Here is a 23,282-nt window from a genome sequence, read left to right on the forward strand (position 1 = left end):
GGCTCTGGTAACATCTGACACAGAGTGCGCAGGGCGAGGGATCGAAGATCCGTTTTCTATTCATCTCAAAATCTAAGATTACGGCTAATGAGGATTACAACTTAATTTAAAGAAGGAATTCTAAACCCTAAAAGAGTCATTGACGTTGACTTTAAAAGAAAACTAACTAATAAAAGGAAACTAGCTAATAAATTATAGCTAATTAATTGGAGATTAACAATAAAAGGAAACTAACTAATAAAAGGAAACTAGCTAATAAATTATAGCTAATTAATTGGAGATTAAAATATTTAGAACAAATCACAAAGTTTCCTGCTCCGCATTAGGTAACCTTTTTCTCATTCTCATTTATTTTTTCATTTATGGGCTCACCGTCCATTCCACAATTTCAACAATTTTTTTTCTCCTTCTCTCTTACTTTATCAAATTACGCATTAAAACCCGTGTCAATCCTAAAGGGCTAATTTCCATGGGACGGAGGGAGTATAATTTGAGTGGAATGAGTTAGTGTAATGTAGGGTAGTGAAATGACACATTTTGTGGCGGACGGATGGAAAAGGAAAAATGAGATATTTAATGGCGAACAGAGGAAATACTCCCTCTGTACCTGCCAAAATGTATAAACTGGAGTTCACATTCCAATAACTCATATCCCTATTTTTTTTTCTTTATAAAATTAAATAATTTCTTAAAACTCGTATCATGTCAAAATGAAACTATAAGAAGATGAATGGATTAGTAGTAATATTAGTGTTACTCTTTTCCTGCCCCATTTTTTGGTCAATTTTTGTCATTTTCGTGCCCCATTTTTTGTCAATTTTTATCATTTTTCGTCTTTCCCTCGTTCAATTCCTCTCTTACTTTACTAATTTTGTATTAATATTCGTGTCATTCACATCACAACTTTATATATTTTATTTTTGGATGGAGGTAGTATTGTTTAACTACTTCCAAGAATTGACCGTGTCACATACTTCAGCTACCCGTTGACATATAGCTTAAAATAAAAAATGTTTCAACTATAGCAGATAAACCATTATTGAGATGAAATTTGTCTGTCTGTATTTCGGATTCGCGAGATGTGTAAAAGTGAGATGAAAGAGGAGCCAAAAGATATAAAAGCTGTAGGCCTTGATTATAATTAGGAAGAGATTCGAATTGAAAATGTAATGAAATTTAGGCCAGATCTGCGTACCGCGACCACGGCTCCATTGAAAATGTAAGAAATTTATAGTACTATGAATTGAAATATCATGTACAACCATAACCACATGCAATTGCTAACATCAAAATTTAACACATGTGAAAATAAGTAATTTGATCCATAGCACATATTACAAACAGAGAGACGCAGGTAAAGTAATGTTTTGCAAGTTTAAACATAACAAAGCAAATCAGCAAGTTTATTTGAAGAAGGGCAACCGTTCACCATATAACCGATTGTACACCTAAGAAGAACAAATTGAAGCCCAGCACTTATTCAATCAAGCCAGCCATGTTAATCCTACAATTGCAAACACCGCGAGTCATTGTTTTACAGTAAATGTTAACAACAAATTAAGCATAAAAATAGTTTGAGTGGTTGTCTAAAACTGCATATAATTGAAATACTGCAAATGAGAATTGACATATTAGATCAAATAAACTCATGCAAGGAGTTAGCATTTAAATGATGGGTTACCTGGCAAAGATAAATAAAAGTTGATTAATCAATGGGAGGATAGATGGAGAGCACGAATGCAGGTAGTGTCCTCTTCTTTGCTTCTGAAATTTCCTTGGCTGATTCAGCTGCAGATATGCAATGATACAACTCCAAGTTTTGCAGGCTTGGTATCTCAGCTAGCTCTACCGGAATTCCACGAAGCCTCTCGCAGGACTTGAGCACAAGGTTTTTGAGACTGGGGAAATGATCGGCCGAAGCTTTCCAAACAACTAAATCTGTGTCCTCAATGTGCAATAGTAAGAGACGCTCGAAAGCTGCACCAACTGCCTTGAAGATTCTCCCACTAAATGCATTATCCTTTAACTTAAGTACCTCGAGTTTCTCCAGTGATCCAAGGGTAGACATATGTTTCCAACTGAGGAAAGTACCACTTAAAGTAAGGCTTGTAAGGCCAGATGGAAATTGGTCACGTCTAGGAAATTGAACAATTTCTCCCCTTTGTGGTTTAGGATATGCGTCATTTATTAGTTTCAGCTTTTGAAGACTTATTTTCTTCAAACATTCGAGAGATCCGCTCCTCCCCTCAAAAAGCAAGCCTAGTTTCCCACGAATGCCCAAATTCTTCAAACTGGACGCCCTTTGAAAAAGTTCTTCCATGCAGCTTTCCACTGAGATATATCCGAGTGTTTGAAGCTCTGAACCGTATTTGCCACTTTCAGTTAACTCGGGCAAGGTAGCTGAGGCGTTTGTCTTGAAATGCCTCAACTGTTTCATCTTCCATATATCTGCCTCAACTTTAAGCATAGGAGATGTGGTGTCAATTATAAGAGTTTGTATGTTCCAAAGTTGGTTGAACTTAGAAGGAAGAACTGCCAATACAGACGACAAGGCAAGGTACCTTAAATGATTCAGATTATATATGTCACTGTCAATCTTGGTGAACTTGAAGGGCTGCTGAACATCTAAAACTCTGAGCAATTTGAAGAATCCAAAGATTTTGTTTTCCGGACATCCGACATAGTTGTCACTAGAAAAACAAACAAATGAGCGAACTCGAGGGGCAGTTGGAGGTCTTGATGAGATGAAGTCCAAGCAATTGGAATTAAGATAAATGCGACGACCAATTATCTCATCCATTGAAGGTGTGGGCCCTTCGTTGCTCCGACCCTTGATTTCTTGGAGAAAGATTTCATCTGCAGCTTCAGTTTGGAGGAGATCATATATTATAGAATAAACCCAGCATCTTTTAACTCTACCAACATTGCAACTTTGCACTAAGTTTCTATTGATAAGATCCTCCAAATATGACTCTGCAGTTTCCTCCAAGCTGTGGGAACTATGTGGTTGTACGAATCCTTCAGCTATCCACATGCAGATCAATTTTGACACTTGAATTTTATAGCCTTTTGGGAACAACCATAAATATAGAAAACATTGGATTGCGTTGTAAGGTAATATATCATAACTCAGATGTATAGACTTTTTAATGCGATCTTCCGGATCCATCTCACTGATCTCAGTGAGAACTGAGCTCGCATATAGGGACTCTATTTCAAAAATTGTACGACTTATTTTATATAAATCTGAGCTAAATTTTCTCAAAAGGGCACTTCCTATGACTGCTATTGCAAGTGGCAGTCCATCACAAAGTTTTGCAATTTCCCGTCCAATAACTTCCAAATCAGAAGGGCAGTCAAGTTTTTCAAATGCCTCCAACCGGAGCAGCTCCCAACTTTCTTCAAATTTAAAGAGGCGCAAATTGTAGGGAGGTCTTTCCCCACTGGCATAGCTGCCCACTTCCTTACTACGACTAGTGATCAACACTTTACCTTTTGTGTTGTCATTTGGCAGAGCCTGTTGAAGTCTATCCCAATCATGACTGTTCCATACATCGTCCATGACGATCAGGAATTTTTTTGTCTTGAGATAATCAGCAACCAAATAAGCTAACTCTACCTCCGATTTGGAATATACTATATCGTAGTCGTTTATAGTGGTGAGTTCTTTGAGAATTCGAAAAATGATCTCTCTGGCTGAGAACCGTTGTGATATAGTAAGCCATATACGGATGGGGAACTTGTCCACAATGTTGGGATCGTTAAAAATCTTCCATACCACGGACGTCTTGCCTGATCCAAACATACCAATCACAGGAATCACATCAAAATAGTTGGTTTCTTGAATCAGACGGCGTATCAGAGCATTGGTCACATCTGCGAATCCGACCATATTCTTCTTTCTTGGCGGTCGAATCTGTTTGAAAATTTTACCAGCCCAAAGTAAGAAATTAGAATAATTGTTGCGCTCATGCATGCCAATTGTATTAAACCAACAATCAATTATACTACTTGTACAAGGTATTTATTGTATTTTCGTTATATCTTATTATGTGATTATATCGTGTACCCAAGTCAAATACAAAAAAGGAAATATTTATAAACTATCAAATCACGTAAGGTACTTATTACTATCATAAATTAACCTCAACTCAAGTCTGAACTACGTTTAAATACTACTGCAGTCTGCAGTCCACAACTATTTTGATTCAACCACAATCTAATGACTTGTTTCATTATTGTATTTTGATTTTCTATGAAGTCACTTAATACGTTGATTAATTTGTTAGAATCGTGACCGCCAATGGTTTTGACTGAGTCATAAATGTCACGGAACATTTAATTTTGTGATATTAAATAATATATATATATATATATATATAGTGTCAATTTACGTTTGAATTAGATAACCGTCATGTATTAATTTTCTCCAAACCTATTCCAGGTGATTGAGAAGTAATGGATTAAAATTGGTCAATCAAGCTATAAAGGAACTATGAGAAAAACCAAGTTATAAATTAATACTTCCTCCATCCCAAAGAGTATGAACTATTTCCTTTTTTGTCCATCCCTGAAGAGTATGAACTTTCTAAACTTGATACTCCCTCCGTCCCAAACGACATACTACTCATACACATCATTTTATTTACAACTTATACCATTATAATAATATGGACCCCACTCTCCACTAAAATTATTTCAACTACCATTTCTCTCTCTCTCTTACTTTTTCCCTTATTTATTAAAACTCGTGTCAAACCCAAAGTTCATACTCTTTGGAGATGGAGGGAGTAGTATTAATTATTTCACATTGGTGGTGAGAGCTTCATTAAACATGTACTTCCTCCATCACATTATAAATGACACATTAAGGTAATGACACGGGATTTTAGAAAATGTTATTTTATGTGTGTTAAATTGAGAGAGAAAATAATATATTTATATTAATATAAGAGAGAATTTTTTTTTCATAAAAGGAAATGTGACATCTTTTGTGGGATAACTAAAACGGAACGTGTGACATCTTATATGGGATGGAGGGAGTATTTAATAAGCCAAATTATTACATGTAATAATTAGGGTGAACTAAGATGGGCCGTAGAGCCCGTACACCTCACCGAGGTTGCGGCCGTGGGCCCCGGGTCCGGCGCAGGTACGCAGGTACCTGACCGTGTGGCGTGAATTTGGATCTTGGCAATTGGTCTTTGGACGATCGCTTGGGCTTTATCCGAGCCCGGTGTAATAATTTTAGACCACCTCACCAGTCCAAGTCAATAAGTCACATTGTTAACATTACGCGACAAAGAAAATGTGACTGACACGTTGGATGTACACATCCGTGAACGAATCTAGACGCGCAGCATGTGAAGAAACGTCCATCTAGGTTCAGCCTCTAGCTCCAGCTCTAACACTTGTAACAGCTTGTGAGCCTTGGCGGTTATAATCAAACCATGATTACATACATAAAGTCTGCACTGACGCCGACCTCCATATGAATTGGACTACACCAATAAATAGGGTAGTCGTCCATGCATTTGAACACACAACTAATAATCATTCTCTCTACATAGATGATGAAACCTTGTTCTTTGCCATCATCCCATTCACTGGAGCTCTGCTGCTACTTCAGAGATGAAACCATTTTATCTTTGGAGACGACACGCCAATTCGAGAACACTACCAGGGCGTATCTCGTCTTGTGGAAATAGGACTCCTCGACTCAACATACAACTATATTACTCACTCCGTTCCATGTTAATAGAGTCATTTTTTTTATCTTGGGAAGTTCTAAGTTAATTCAGTCATATCTATTTTTGGCAAAAATTAATTTTCCCGAATACTTTATTCTCACTTCAACTCTCTTACTTTTTTCACCAACTATTTTATACATTATTCTTAAACTCCATGTCGAAAAGAAATGCCTCTATTAACAAGGAACCAGAGGGAGTACAGTTTAAAGTTTTGATTTGTATTTTTCTATTTAGTTTATTTCCGTGTAATTTCTCTTTTCTTCTTTGGGTTGTATTACATTCGACTAGTGTTTTATATCTCTACACAGTTCCTAAATTAAAAGCAATCGTAAGATGAGATACTATTGTCGTCTGACTCTTAAATAGTACTCCCTTCGTCCCAAGATATTAGACGCCTTCTTTTGGGCACATGAATTTAGGAGATGTTGTTTAGTGGTGTAAGCGAAGTTGGTAATAAATTAATTTTTTACCATAAATAGAAATGGCTCAAGTATGTTGGGACAACCCAAAATGGTATATGAGTCTAATATCTTGGGACGGAAGGAGTATCTAAAATTTCAAAACTAAGACCTTTGCGGAGATGTCTTCCGTTGTTGCATTCTCCATCGCTGATTTCCCGGAATCCGGCACCACCATGCCCACTGTTCCCCCCGCCGGTTCCATGATGTTGCCAATGATTACCCCAATGAATCCAACAATGTTCTCCCATCCATCGGGAGACGTTTGGCACTTGTCCGTCAACTAGGAGATGCGGGGATACATTTGGCACTCGCCCGTCCACTAGGATATGTGGGGAGACATTTGGCACCCGTTCGTCCCTTGTAAGATATCGAGAGGCATATTCCACCAAACATTGGCGGAACTTGGTAGATGAGACAAGGGGCTTAAACACCTAATCAAAACATTCTTTTAAATATTTTTTTAATTATGTATTTTAAATTTATCTAAATTTTGTGTAAATTGTTATACCAAATCCTCTATTAATAATCTAAATAACTCAAAATTATACTTTAAATTAGTATTTAGAAAATATAACTCCTGCGCGAGTTTTTTTCTACATCCGTCCATGACATCGAAATGAAGCCACTAATTAAGAAGCCTGGTGGAGCCAACTTCACGAAAAGATGTTGTTATGTTTAACAACAATGGACATTGAGTTGCCTGCGCCAACTGCACAGACGACGTGTTTGTCGTCTGAGATGCATACAATAGTTAGCACTATGAGAAATACCTATATTAAAATGTTATTCTAAATGTTTTAGATTTTAGTGTGTATTATTGTATTCTGTTGTAAATACATCAAAAGTGATGTGGGAAAAAATTAAGAAAAACTTCATCGAACGTGACGAAAGCGACATAGCCGTCGTGGTCACTAACCACGTCGAGAAAAAAATTGTTCGCTACTGCTCATGTGTGTGCCAATCGAAGTAAGTTCTATACTTACAGAAATGTTTTTTGGGGGAAGCTCAACAAGGAGAACCAATCCTCGTCCGAAGTTTTCGGCATTGGAGATGTGGCCACAAGATGACGTACAACGTGGCAATCAATTTGAAGGAAGTGTTGCATGTACCGAAAATCCGCAAGAACCTTATTTCTAATATGTTTTAAACTTGTATTTGAGTCTAATATGTTTTTGTATACTAGTTTGGAAAGCCCTTTGAAATAGCTTATGTAACCGGGGGTCTTTTCAAACTATGTGCATCAGCTAATTCCGTGCAAAAAAGTTATTTGCTAAGTCATATGAATTCTAATGAAGTTAGAATTCTAATGAAATATCTTTGGATTTACTAGACACAAAATGAAGTTAATACCTAAAAAAAATGTGATATTTGTCTTGATGCAAAAATGACTAAGTTGTCGTTTCATTCTATAGATGGAACACAACACGAATGTGTGTAATTTAAAATTCATGCAAACTATAGGTTGTAAAAAATATTTTATCATGATCTGAAGTTATAGAAGAGGCGGGTATGTAGACATGTTTGAGGAATTATGCAGCGCAAATGGTATAATTCATCAAACAACTGCTTCATTTTCACCACAATCTAATGGTGTTGCACAATGCAAGAATCAGACTCTTAAACAAATGACGAATGTGTTACTGATCAGTTCAGGGATGCCCCATATCATGTGGGGAAATTGTTTTGACAAACAACTCATCCTAAACAAGATCTCACTCAAAGATAAAGATGTTACTCCTTATGAGTTGTGGAAAGGAAGGAAGTCATCCTACAAATAACTCGAAGTGTAATGGTGTCCACAAGTCTAATATACCAAATGTGATTGTACGAATGATACACTCAGATTTTGCACTGTTTTAATGCCATTATTAGGTCCGTTTTGAGTATCAAAGTTACAATTCATGTTTATTATTTATACATTTTATTTATTTTGGTATTTTTACGTGTTTTGTGAGAAATGTGCTAAAAGTCGAAGTTGGAAGTCTGGAGCTTTCGAGCCAGTGAACGGTCTGCTGGACCTTACTTAGTGACCGCTTGCACCCATCGACCGCTAACTCTGCAACGGCCTGTCTCAAAAATCTGTACTTGAAGATGACATACTTGGATTTTGTATGGTCTTAGAGAGTAGTCTAGGACAATTTAAATTATATTTTGTCTTTGTTTGAAATGATTATGGCTATATTTCTCTATTTTGGTATTTTGACTTGTTTTTTTAAATATGATTGAAAAAGATTAGAAAAAGGTACAAAATATATAGATGTGCAATAGCTTTAGTTCGAGGATATTCTGCTGGCAATATTGAAGTCCAATCAGCCCCCAATGCACATCATTCTCTTCTTTTTTGAAAGAGCTTTGCATGGGTACCTCGTACGTCTCAATCGGAGTCCGGTAGAAGAAGTTATGGCCGTTATAAGAACACCGTTGTTTAGAAAATTTCACGTGGCCGGGTAATTTATTACCTTGTAAATCCACCCGGCCGGGTACAAGTGATATAGCGTTGGACTTCCAGTTAGGGGTCGAAAAGCTTCACGCGGCTGGGTGAATTTTAACCTTATAAATCACGCGGCCGGGTGCGCTGTTTTGGCTAGTTAATTTTGTTGAAACACAACTTTTTGAGGAGAAAAAGGCTAGGGTTGCAAAGACTACACATCTATTCATGACCGACCACATTCTACACTCTCACACACCCCAAGAACACCTTTGAGAGACAGAATTGAAGATTGAAGACTCAACATAGGAAGATTGAAGCTTCACTCCATATATTCGTTCCACGGGAGTTCTTAGTATTTATCTTTCATGTTTTTGTTTGGATTCTTTGTGTTAAACTTAGTTTTCTCCATGAACATGAGTATCTAAACCTTTTCTTGTAGAATTCTTGATGATGATGCACTAAATTCATTGTTTTTATCTAATTGGTCTTGTTCTTACCTTGCTCTTGTAGTTTTTCACACCTTAATTCAATAGAACTCGGGAGAGTTGATCTTTTGAGTGAGGTCTTTGATCTTTCATACTTTTGGGAGTTAGGGGTTTAGGATTAGAAGGGGACTTACCTAATCTACAGGTTTTTCACCTCGGGAGGGGGTTTAATCTATAATTGTGATCGACTTAATAACTCTAGGGACACCTAAAGGTAAGGCAAATAGATTGAATAAGAGCTTGGAATTGTGCATCGAATCCTTGAGTTCTACAATTTTCTCCATACTATCTTTTCACATCTTGTTTACATGTTTTCATTTATTTACTTGCTTATTATATGCTTTCAGTGGTGTTAGAACAAACCAACCTTTTTTCCGATTGTCTAGATAGTAGTTAATATTGTTCTTGGTAGTTAAGTTAGTACAAATTTATCTCTGTGGGATACAATACTTTTGCTTATTAATTGTTGCACTAGCCCCGTACACTTGCGGGTATTACTTGTGTTAGAATAAGTTGAGTCAAAAGATCACGTCCAACGACCGCTCATTGAGATACGGTAGGTCCTAGAAATTTGGGTTAAAAAGAAAAATATGTTCAGCGACCGCTGGACAACATGTATCAACCGTTAATCGGACTCTAGAAGCTACGGCATGATCCACAACGATCAATGGGAATTCCCCAGCGGCCCGCTGGGGAACCGAGGGGCAGAATTTTACCAAATTTCTCTCCAAGACTTACCAAATTGGGTTAGGAAATTTACCATACTATTATGCTCAACTTTTGGGCTAAAAATAGCCCCTCAATACTTCATCAAAGGAGAATTTTTTGTTCCATAATACACCAGAGAAGATAGTTGAGAATCCTTTCCACCATTCATCATCATTCATCATTGTTCAGTGATTTTGAAGCTCAGAATCAAGAGAAGATCAAAGCTACGAAATTCAACCTTTGGGTTTTATTATCTTAGTACTTATGTTTTCTATGTTTTCCCAACAAACTATGAGTTTAGATTATTTCATTATGAGTAGCTAAATCTGTAGAATTCTGGGGATCTGTTAATAACGACTTTGGTTTGTATAGTTTCTATTTATTTAATATCCATTTTGATCATTACTTGCTTCAATTCTAAGTGCGTTGAGTGACACATTCGGTGATGATTTATTAATTCGCATAATATTCGAGAGAAGTTTTGCATGTTAGAAGAGCTTAGTTGACGACACTACAATTATTTTCCCTTGAAACGGTACTTTTAATTGAGAGCGAGAACAATAGGAGTCTTGTGTGCTTTTGGGAGTTGCAAATCTAGGATTGACGTCTAGTGTATGTGATCTACTTTGTGCCGCAAGGGCAATATTTATGTGACTCGTTCTAGTAAAGTATGAACTTTGTTAGGGTTTTGAAATTGGAACTTGTGTAAATCAAACCGTGAAGACACATCCTTGGAATTCCCTTTTCTCATCTGATTTACCTCTGTGTTTTATTTGCAACTGTTTATTACTTTTTGTTTTATTTACTATTTTTACAACCATATCATGTTTCTAAACAATGAAAGAAGCTTAGTAAGAGATAATCAATCAGTGCTAGCATTCCTTGCGTTCTATATCTATGTGCTTACCTTAGCTATATTGCACCTACCTTATACACTAGCAAGTAGTCGTAAGCTAAAAAATAGTACATCAATGAATAATAATCGAGTCAAAGAATGTTGTATATGTAGAAGATATATTTCTTTGAAAGGACAAAGATAATGGTGAATCCAATTCTAAGATAAAAATTGAAGATAAAACCACTAGTTTTAAATCAGTTGATATAAAGCTAGAATCGTGCAAGTGATCGAGGCCTGATCCAAAGGATGTAGAACTAAGACGTGATAGTAAGGTCTGAACACCAAAGACTTTTGGCTCTGACTTTGTAGCGTTCATGTTGGATAAATAACCTATATCCCTAAGAATATCCTTTACTGGCACTAATGGGTTGCACTGTTCAAAGCGAAATTGATTTATTTTTGCTAAATCATACTCCCTTCGTCCACTCATGATGTTCTCTTTTCATATTTAGTTTGTCCCACTTAAGATGTCCACTTTCTATATTTAGAAATAAATTTCTCTCTCATTAAAATTAAAACTATTTTTGTCTCTCTACTTACTTCACCTAACAACTCTTTTTAAAATCAAGTGTCACTCAAGAATATGGACATCTTGAGTGGGACGGACGGAGTACTTGGTTGTTGGTTGATCTACATGGAGGTTCAAAACCTTTAGGATACAAACGGGCCCCTAAAATAAAATTTAAGGGTGGTGGAACAGTTGATTAGTAAAAGGCTCGCTTGGTGGTCAAAAGCCTTAAACAAAAGGGAGGGTACGATTTTTTCAATAGCTACTCACCTGTCACGAGGATTTTTTTCCATTCGACTGCTTCTCATGATCGCTACATTGCAAAATCTTGAAATTCATCAAATTGATGTTAAGACTACATTTCTAAACGGTAACCTTGAATATGAAATCTATAGATAACAACCTAAAAGGTTTGTAGTACCTAGATAAGAGAAAAAGGTTTGCAAACTGGTTAAGACCCTCTATGGATTGAAACAAGCTTCGTTACAATGATATTTGTAATTTGATAATGTGATGTTATCAAATGGGTTTAAAATAAATAAGTGTGACAAATATGTCCACATTACGATCACTCTGATAATGGATACATTATAGTATGTCTCTATGTTGATGACAAGTTAATCATGAATAACAACCCAGAGTGATTAAGGACACAAAAACCATGTTAAAGAGAAACTTTGACATGAATGAATTAAATCTAGCTGATGTAAATCTTGGAATGAGAATCATAAGAACATTCGATGGAAACGTCTTGACACAATCTCATTCTGTTGAGAAAGTTCTAAACAGATTCAACGCTATTGATAGTGTGTCGACTAAGACGCCTATAGAGCTCAACATTCATTTGAGCAAGAATCAAGGCGAGCCCATTGCACAAGAAGATTATGTGCGGTTTATTGGGTGCATAATGTATCTTACTAATTGCAGTCGGCCTAACATTGCTTGCGTTGTGAACAAGTTGAGTCGTTACACGAGCAATCCAAGAAGAGAGTAATGGAAGGCTCTTGTAAAGGTTTTAAGGTGCTTGAAGTATACTCAAAATCATGGGCTACACTTGTCGACATACTCATGGTACTTGGAGGATATTGTAATGCCAACTAGGTATCTAATAACAAACACTCACTTTCTACAAATAATCTGTATCTTTACTATTGGAGGTTGTGTTGTCTAATGAGATGCATAGGACGATTAACCATGGAATCTGAATTCATAGCTTTAGATGAAGAAGTCTAGTATATTAAAACCTTCCTAGAAGATATTACATGTTGGTCACAGCCAGTGTCCCTGTGTTTATTCACTATGATTGTCAAGTTGCTATTGAGATGGAAAAAAGTGGCTTGTACAATGGTAAGTCTCGACATATTCGTCGATGACATAATATCGTAAGACATTTGATTACAACAGGGGTTATTTCAATTGATTATATGGAGTCATTAGATAATCTAGCATATTAGTTAACTAAAGGGTTAAGTTGTGATCAACTGAACCGGGACTTCTTCACGGACGGAAGGAGTAATAATTATAGTGGACTAAAATAATCTAAAGAGCCCACGTGTGCACCGCCGCCATGTTCTCCGAGGCCGGATTCCATGGGCCCGTGCTCGGTGCAACATGCACTATGCCCCATGATCAGCGCGTATAATTTAAAATTAATAGCTTGTCCTTGTCTATTTTATAAAAAAAGAGAAGTGTTGACAAAACAAAAGAGCTAGATACAAATTATGGCCATCATAAGTGTTAGTCAGAAATTCCAGCCGCTTGCGCTAGCCGGTGTATATTTATCAGTTGTGAACCTAATCTATATATAGGTAAAAACACAAAAGTTGGGGGTTTCATGGGACCCCCAAGGCTCCATGTAGGTCCGCTTGCTAACGGTGCTGCTACTTTAAAGATGAAATTGTTTTATATTTGACGACAATACGCCAATTCGAAAGTACTACTGGGGCGTATTTCGTCTTGAGATAAGATGACTCCTTGACTCGGCTTACAAATGTATTACAGCTTAAATTTTTTATTTATATTTTTCAATTTAGTTTATTTCCGTATAATTTCTCTTTTCCTCTTTGAGTTAGTTGTATTATGCTCGTCTAATATTTTATCTCTCTACATAGTTCCTAAACCAACAACTTCAAAACCAACAACATAATTTAACCCATCATAATAAAAGTGGAGTGTGATCGATGTTCAATTTCTTATTCCTGTGCCAACCTAAAGATGGTTTTATAGTTATTGTAAGCTTGACACCGAATTTGTTTGGTAAATTTAAAGTTATACTCCATTATTCTAATTCAATTCACAAACTCACACCACAAATGTCTTCACAGTATAATCTTAGACGATGATAAACTAGTTTGTGAATAAGTAAAAATGCATAACATAAAAACGAAGGGGTGAAGAGGTCACCTCATAGCCGCCTGCATAGTCGTCACTGCTGATGTTGACTCTATTTCTTAAAATCTCTTCTCTAATGTGGTTAACCTTGTGGCTAATCTGCTCAAACTGTCTGGAAAGGACGTGAAGATTATTGACTGCATTCTTCCGGTGTCTCCATAAGAATCTCTTTTGGACGCCTTTGGAAACAAAGGCGTCAATGATTTCTTCAACCTCATAAAAAACATCTCCAATATCGCGTTTAATCTCATTAAAAACATCTCCATATGATGTCCGCCTCTTCACTGTGTTCCTCTGGAAGCGGTCCAAGAAGCCGAGATCCCTCTCTAAACACTCGAAATCGTCCCTCTCCAACCACTCGATACCGTGCTTCTTAGCGCGTTTGATTAGTTGGGTGTAGTTTACTTGAAGATCCCGGAGCTTTTCAATTGCAATTGCAGTCGTTGCATCCTCCATCAATCTCTCTCTAGATTGGTATGGAGCGGGATACAATATTCAACGCCATCTTAATTGTCATGTACATACTCTCCTACATGAAAATAAATAATATATATTTTTTATTTTTTATTTATTAATTTACTGGAAATTATGCGGATACAACTAATGCTCAACTAGTACTATGGTCATCCACGTCCGTGTCTCAATACCGTCTCTTAACCGTCTCATCCCGTAACTATTCATGGACTCTACTGCACTTTTTACCCCATCTTTTAACTAAAAGACAACACATGTATCCATCCATCTTTTAACCATCTTATCCCTTAATTATTCATTCAATTTCATTTTTTATTTTTATTTTCAACAAATTCAATTAATAAAAACACACTTCATTAAATAAAAGAAAATTACAATTTAAAATCCTAGGAAAAAAACAAATAATTAAAATCTAAAAAAAAATAAAAAAGACAAACTTTAAAACACTAGAAATTAAAATTCCCCCCTTAAATTATAGATGAATGTGGGAAAAAAAAAAAAAAGAATTGTGTGTGGAAAATTGGTGGGGGAATTGGGTTATTTATAGATGAATGTGGGAAATAAGAATTTTTTTAAAAAAAAATGGTAAAAAAACAGTAAATAAAACAGTCAAAATTTTTTAATTTTTTATTTTTCTGATTTTTTTTAAAAAATAAATATAAATATTCTAAAATCGACGCCCACTCGCAGAGCCGGCGAGTGAGCGTCACACCCCAACCGCTGCTCGCCACATGGCCGGCGAGACAGCCTGCAACCCAGCCCTCCCCCCCGAGCTACGAGACGCGACGAATAGGCTGCATCGGCGTCTCGATGCGGTCTCGTCCCTCCAGGATGAGATAGAGCCCGCATCAGGATGCTGACGCAGATCCTCTAATTAACAAACACTCAATACTTATCCAATTCATAAATGCACTCGCCACGAAACGTTGGCTGTTGATTACACGTGATTTACGTAATGCGCTCCGCTTTGTCAACGCGAATATGACCATGTGCATCTCCAGATCTGCTGCTTCCAACAATGATTGCTATTTAAAAATGACCTGCTGTCTAATTTAATTACATCCAACTAGCTATTTATTTGACAATTTTCGTAAAGGTCACATCATATTTTAAAATAATTCTCATTCAACATCTTCCCATTCATTTTTTTCAAAATCGATTCTCAGTTATGACGGCGTCACCTATATTTGGAAAAATAGTGAATTAAATAAATACTACTCCAAATTTGATACTCCCTCCATCTCAACTTAATTGTTTTTTTTGGATTGAACACGAATTTTAAAAAATGTAAAGAAAAGTTGATTAGAAAAGTTAGGGGAATGTATTAATTTTATAATAAAATATGATTGAAGTGGGTTAGTGGAATATAGGACCTACTTACCATTTATGGTAAAAATGAAGTGTAACAAATAAGTTGGGACTGACTAAATGGTAAAGAGTAACAATTAAGTTGGGACGGAGGAGTATTTTGTTTCTGCACAAAAATAATATTTAATCTTTGCTTTATATAATTTTGGGTATTTAAAAATCACATTTTGAGTACTTGATGTTGATTTTCACCCCAAAAGAGTCCCATTATATGGAAATCCATTCCTTATTGCAAGACCGCAGAACTAGACAAAATTAGGATTTTTAGATCTAGTTTTGTATGGATGAGCTGCGCAAATATATAAAATATTTGCGCTTTCATCACGAGCTTATTTTACTTCAGCTCAGGGCAAATAAGTCACTAACATATTAGGAGGATTAAATTTCATTCAATAATATATTATTTCATTCCAATAGGACTATTAATTCATTCCAGTACGTACAGACGGTTTCGCTGTCGCATACCGTTCTTTCTCTCTATCACCGCCGCCATGCCTTTGACAACAAAATGGAATGATAGTCTAATTGAATGATGTAATAAGCACATGGAATGAAATGGATGTATTAAGATGACAACCCTCTTTATTGTAACACCATACCACCATTTTAGGCCATTGGATCTGAAAATCGTGTGTTTATCATGTTGCCAAGTGTAAAAAGACGGAGGGGTAAAATAGGAAATTTCTAATTTTACGTTACCATATTGCAGTGTTATTCACTGAATATTGCAGTCTTACCACAACAATATTGCAGTTTACCACGACTGCAATATCTAATACAATAGACTGCAACCCGTGTTTTATCACGAAATTTAATCCTAGGTGTCCATAAATGAGATCTAACGGACTATATTGGTGGTATGGTGGCACCATAGTGCGCCCCTATATATATATAGGGATGTATTCAAATCCTTTTCTAATATTATGTTCTATTGTTCTTTTTAATCTTGGTCTTCCATTTTAGAGATCTAATGGCCCAAAATAAAGGCTGATTTATTTACTTTTAATCCTTAAAATTCACGACAAGGGCTGATTAGTAATACATAATGGAGTTGGTTATGGTAACTCCTTGATTTTCTCCATATCATGATCCCAACGGTTTTTTTTACAGAAATAAACGATACACTCTTTTTCTTTCTCGAATCTTTCTCTCTTTTTCTCTGTTGAAGACATTCCAACGTTGAAGACAAGCATTGTTGAAACATTCTCCGCAAATTATTATTTTTGGTTTGTCGTCGAAAACCGTTTTTGGGAGCAATCATTGATTGATTTCGTTTTCTACAAAATGGAAGAAGGTAATTAAATTTCTCCATTGTACGATTATAAAACCGATTGGCTCACTTGAATACTGATTAGTTGTAGTAATGGTTCATTGCAAATAATTTTTTGTGATCGATACAATAAGTTTTTATGATCGTTTTCGTAGTCTGTACGTTTTGTATATTTGGCGCAAGTTTCATTTATTCCCCAAGGGTTTAGCAATGCTTGGGGGCTAGGGTGTAGTACGTAGTAATTACCACGTCTTCTCTTCAAAGTGAACGAGTTCCTCTAGGGTTTACAACTCCGCTGGGTTAGGTAGTTCTTTTTACCTATACACGTAATGGACATGTAGCATTATATAATGCCTATAATAGACTCTGTAATGAACGATTTATGATATGTAATGCATATGTTTGCTGAGGCATTTTTTCTCTCGTTTTATATAGTGTTGTATGTTTGGCGCAAGTTTCATTTATTCCCCAAGGGTTTAGCAATCCTTGGGGGCTAGGGTGTAGTATGTAGTAAGTACCCCATCTTATCTTCAAAGTGAATGAGTTTCAGTGGATCCTCTAGGGTTTTCAATTCGGTTGGGTTAGGGAGTTCTTTTAACATATACACATACTGGACATGTAGCATTATATAATGCGTATATTAGACTCTGTAATGAACGATTTATGATACGAAATGCATATGTTTGTTGAGTCATTTTTTCTCTCGTTTTATATACAGTGTTGGTTGTACCTAAATGTTCTCCAGATTTGAAGCATGTGGTTGGTCAGAAGTTCCAATCGCTTGATTTTGGTTTCGCGTTTTACGATGTATATGCCCGCGCTGTTGGTTTTGATACGCGCAAACAAGGCATGAGGAAGACAGACGGTGTTACTACTTGGTACTCTGTCGTATGCAATAGGGAGGGCAGCAAGAAGTCGAGCGAGGGTCATGCTAGCAGCTCTGCGAGCCGCCTGATTTCAAAGAGAGAAAAGGCTATAAAGAAGGCGAAAAGACCTCTTAGACAGTGTAAGGCGTGCTATGAGATGGGCCATCACGACTCTAGAAACTGTCCAATGCTTAAAGAGATGGCGAAGGAGAAAGAGCTTTGCAAGGGAAAGAGGAAATCTTGATGTTTTTTTACCTACAAACATTGTTAGTTTTCATTTTCGGCCTAGTCTTATTAAAACCAACAGTTTATGCATAATAAATGTGCATTTTTTGGACGTTAATGTGCATTATAAGTGAAGAAATTGTTCATTATTTTTTTCTAGCTGTTAACTTATCACTTTAAACGTTAAATGCATAGTAAATTTGCATTTTAAGACCGTTAATGTGCATTACAATTACAGATGTTTTCATTATTTAGTTGTAGCGTTTAACTTTATATTACAAAGAAATGTATTAGTCTTGCATTATTAACCTTTTACCGTACATTATCATTCACGAATATGTACATTATTGCAAACAACGAATAAACTTGTTGTAGATTCCATTTCTGGATCAGGTCATCAATAAGCACATTATGTTCATTATTCGATTTATTTCTCCAATTAATCCTTAACAAGCCTAGCAAGTGTTCATCAAAATCCAGTTAACTTGTTAGCCTTTTTCACATTATTAATCAGTACATTGGCATTACTTGGATCATTACATACATTATATATGCTTTAGTTATCAAGAGCTATGTATTGTTCAAAACTGGCCAACAAATAAGTCGTCTTTTCTACCTTCTAAAAATGCATTATCCCAAAAAAACTACATTGTTCAAAATAATGTAAATATCGTTTCAATGACTGCTACTCCAATCAATTCAGCCCGTACTCTTCGATCCACTTCTCGAAGATGAACTTAGGCGGCCTCTCCTTCCAAAACTCGGTGGCATATCTATGGTTGTTTGCACCTTTGGAGTTATGTGCGGAAGTCAGTAGCGCAGTAGCAACCTTAATTCTGAACATTTCCAAGTCGCCTTAGCACCTTCTGGGCTAAGGCAATTGGAATCAAATTGTCAATCGCTTGGTCAAAAGCAGTTCGTCATTGCTTAGATGCTGTAGTAAAGATTAGCAAACAAAGATGTATAAGTTTGTGTTTTGTGTAATGCATAAACCAATGGTCAGTGAAAACATAATGCCAAAAACCTAATAGAGTAATGCTCACATTCCAGCACATAATGCACGAAATTAAATGACATTCACTACACCAAACACCAGTTATGCAAACCAACCCATAGACTCTACAGATCACACGATGCACAACCGATGCTAATATAATGCAATGAATCAGACATATAATGTAATTAACAGTAAGTCATGCTTCTCATTTTATAATGCAATAAATCAGATTACTAATGCAGTAATGTCCAATGTGTAATGCAACATACCAAAATAATAATGCCTAATTGAAATTAATACCAATCATAATGCACAGATTAGCCTACATAATTCACAAAACCAACAAATAATATATCAAAACAGGGGCACCAAGTATGTAACCTTCAAATAATTCATGCTATCATATAACATTTACTAAACCAAATACCGATTGCTTATTGATTCTCAAAATTAATCAAAGAATGAACTCAGGAGCATTGAGCTTCTCCAGTTATGCAAACCAACCCATAGACTCTACAGATCACACGATGCACAGCCGATGCTAATATAATGCAATGAATCAGACATATAATGTAACTAACAGTAAGTCATGCTTCTCATTTTATAATGCAATAAATCAGACTACTAATGCAGTAATGTCCAATGTGTAATGCAACATACCAAACTAATAATGCCTAATTAAAATTAATACCAATCATAATGCACAGATTAGCCTACATAATTCACAAAACCAACAAATAATGCATCAAAACAGGGGCACCAAGTATGTAACCTTCATCATCTGTTGGTTGGCTTGTGTATGTTCTGTCTCTCTTCGTCATTTGTTCTCTGTAAGACACAAAATCGACATCAATTTCATTCTTGAATCCAAATCCACTACAAACCCAGAAAGCTACCGAAAACGACGCAATTTTACAGAATCGAAAACAAAAACGACCAAATCAGTAAAGGTTTGAACCCTAAAATCGACGAAGCAAAAAAATAACTCAAAAATCAACTACACACTTCAATAATGGGAAGAACCCTAAATCAAATGCTCACAATCACATATTTTCCAAAAGAAAACAACCACAACTTTTGTGCATTATTCGAAATCGAAGTCCAATGGACGCTAAAAACTGTGAATCGCCTACTACATTGTCTCCTAAAAGTAGACAATCGACGATTAGGAGTGTTTCTAACTCAAGAAAGGGATTTTTGAAGCACACTGTTTTCGTTAGTTCCTCTTTAATCGACGACCGGCGGCACGCTCAAAACAAATCCGAAACTTTGTAGTTGTGAATCGTCGATCCACGGTGCTCTTCACAACGAAAATCGACGGTGAGTGCATTTTCGACAGTGAAACGGCGTCGGAGGGTTGAATAAATGGTGAAAATCGTCTTCTGGATTGATTTTGGTGGGAGGAAGTGGCGGCTAGGGTTTGGAAATGGGTGGGAATTGGGGGAGACGAGATTGAGTCGTGGGTTTGAGGAGTGAGATGGTTGGAATGAGAGAGAGAGAGTGAGTAGATGGAAGGTCTATGAAAATCCCACTGAAATCTCGCTCCTTCCGTTTTAATTCATGGTTGTTTTACAATTTTACCCATATAATGCACAGAAACAATCTAATAATGCAACACGGGATGATTTTGTGAGGCTTCATCTAATCCGTCCATCATACTAATCTAATGGTTGATATTAAGAAGGAAATAGACTCTAAGGGGGCAATAGGACCCTAAGACTCCCATATATATATATATATATATATAGGGGTGCGCTAGGCTCCTTTGCACCCTAAGTGTCCTATTTTCTTCTTAATCTCAGCCCTTGGATCCTTGAATTGGATGGTTGTGATCAATGCATTATTAGTCTATAATGTTGCATTATTAGCCGTTGTGCATTATTAGAATGAAAATGTGCATTATTAGTCTATAATGTTGCATTATTAGCCGTTGTGCATTATTAGAATGAAAATGTGCATTATTAAATGACACGTGGCATTAATCTAACCGTCAGATGACAAAATCGTGGGGCTAGGATTAAGAAGGAAAAAGGACAAGATATGAAAATGATTTGAATACATCCATATATATATATATATATATATATATATATAGGGTAGTGATAAAATGCAAACTCATATATTATACAAACTCCAAACTTTTTCAACACAATATCAACATAATGTCAACACAGTATAAAATTTCAAGATTCTGATATCAACACAATATCAATACAATGTCAACACAATTTCAACACAACATCAACCGTTGACATTGTGTTGACATTTTTTGTTGCTATTATTTCATGATCTGTTGATATTTTCTAACGGTCCAGATCATAGTTTGGAGTTTGTACAATATTTAGAGTTTGCATTTGATCACATTCATATATATATATATAGGATTTTGATCTATGAAACCATATTTAAATACACAAACGCAGAACACGGTCATACGTAAGACATTTTTAGGTCATAGTTAGTTTATTTTTAAGTCATGCTAACAAAGCATGACCTAAAATGATCTTAACATGACATAAACCCAAATCTTATATATGACCTAAAACTACTTAATTATGACCTTCCGTGTTTTGGGTTAATTATTGACCATTAGATCATCTAATCCTAGGGCCAAGATTTGGGCTGCATTTTTGAATTTAAATGCATTATTATTTTGATCATCTCCCTATATATATATATATATATATATATATATAGGAATGTGATCAAATGAAAACCATATATATAATGAAAACTCAAAACTATGATCTGGACCATTAAAAAATGTCAACAGATGACAAAATAGTAGCAACAGAAAATATCAACACAGTGTCAACGGTTGATTCTGTGTTGATATTGTGTCTATTGCTACTATTTTATCATCTGTTGATATTTTTTAAGGGTCCAGATCAAAGTTTTGAGTTTGTACATATATATATGGTTTTCATTATATCACTACCTTATATATATATATATATATATATATATATATAATATATATAGGGGTGCGATCATATCATAACTCATATTTATGTGATAACCTAATAACCCTATCATTTTATGGGTCAAAAGTATCATTTTTACTAAAAATGATATTTATACATGATAAAATGATATTTTTTCAGCATGCATAAAATGATACTTTTATTCCATAAAATGATATTCTGTTCCATAAAATGATATTTTTCATTCATAAAATGAGGGTTATTAGGTTATCACCATAAATATGGGTTATCAACACAAAGACATAAATTTATCAATCTTCTTGTGTTGATAAACTTATGTCTTTGTGTTGACATTTTAAATTTACATGTTGTATTGATATAATTATATCTTTGTGTTGATAATTTTAATACACAATATTGAAAGTTATTAGTTATTACTGTAAATTAGTTAGCACACTAACGCAACCCTATATATATATATATATATATATATATATATATGTTTGTGTTAAAATGACAACCCATCTTAAAATGACACTGTGACACCGCTTATACAGCAATATTATAAACGCTACACAACAATATTACAAACACTACACAGCAATCTATAGATTGCTGTATAGTGTGTCGGATATTGCTGGACAAGAAATATTGCTGGTTAAAGACCAGTAAATTGCTGACCGTCTTTTTTCATTTTTTTTTTTTTTTGCCACGTGGCAGCTTATTATTCGTCCACCTTTACAAATGATTGGCTAGGAATGGTGGTATGGTGTTATTTTAAGGGGTGGTGGCACCCTAACATGACCCTATATATATATATATATATATATATATATATATATATATATACATATGGGGTGCGTTAAAATGACAACACTCTTAAAATGACACTGTGACACCACGCTAGACTGCAATATTATAAACGCTAGACTGCAATATCCAATACACTTGAGAAATTGAAGTCCGCGAAAATTTACCCTTGAGAAAGTTTTATGATTGCCACATGGCAGCTGGTTATTCGTCCATGTGTACAAATGATTGGCTAGGATTGGTGGTATGGTGTTACCTTATAGGAGATTCATCAAAGATTTCGCAAAAATTGTCCAACCACTTACGCATCTCTTGCACAATGATGTGAAATTTGAGTTTGATGAAGGCTGCAAGAAGGCTTTCCAATTGTTAAAGGATAGACTTGTCTCTGCCCCAATAATCAGAGCACCAGATTGGAACTACCCTTTCGAGGTGATGTGCGATGCAAGCGATTTTGCGGTAGGAGCGGTCCTAGGTCAGAGTATAGATGGAAAAAGTTATGTCATTTTCTATGCCTCGAAGACCCTCAACCAGGCTCAGAAGAACTATGATACTACAGAGAAGGAGATGTTGGCAGTGGTGTACTCATTTGAGAAGTTTCGACCGTACTTACTAGGGTCGAAAGTGATAGTCTACACGGATCACGCAGCCATTAAGTATCTCCTGGCCAAGAGAGAGTCTAAACCAAGGTTGATTAGGTGGGTGCTATTACTGCA

The 23,282-nt window shown here is 35.7% G+C and overlaps 1 protein-coding gene across 1 annotated transcript; it reads right to left on the reverse strand.

The window, feature by feature from the left end:
- Positions 1–1,207: 1,207 nt before the first annotated feature.
- Positions 1,208–14,130, reverse strand: LOC125192538 (putative late blight resistance protein homolog R1A-3). Its single transcript, XM_048090142.2, has 3 exons — positions 13,645–14,130; positions 1,682–3,916; positions 1,208–1,504 (listed from the first exon to the last, which is right to left on the reverse strand). Exons 1-2 carry the CDS (start codon positions 14,086–14,088, stop codon positions 1,706–1,708), a joined length of 2,655 nt encoding a protein of 884 aa, XP_047946099.1. The 5' UTR covers positions 14,089–14,130; the 3' UTR covers positions 1,208–1,504; positions 1,682–1,705.
- Between the last annotated feature and the right edge of the window lie 9,152 nt (positions 14,131–23,282).

Source organism: Salvia hispanica, chromosome 4, assembly GCF_029641045.1.
Source record: "Salvia hispanica isolate PSC_SH4W2 chromosome 4, Shi_PSC_v1, whole genome shotgun sequence".
Taxonomy (NCBI): domain Eukaryota; kingdom Viridiplantae; phylum Streptophyta; class Magnoliopsida; order Lamiales; family Lamiaceae; genus Salvia; species Salvia hispanica.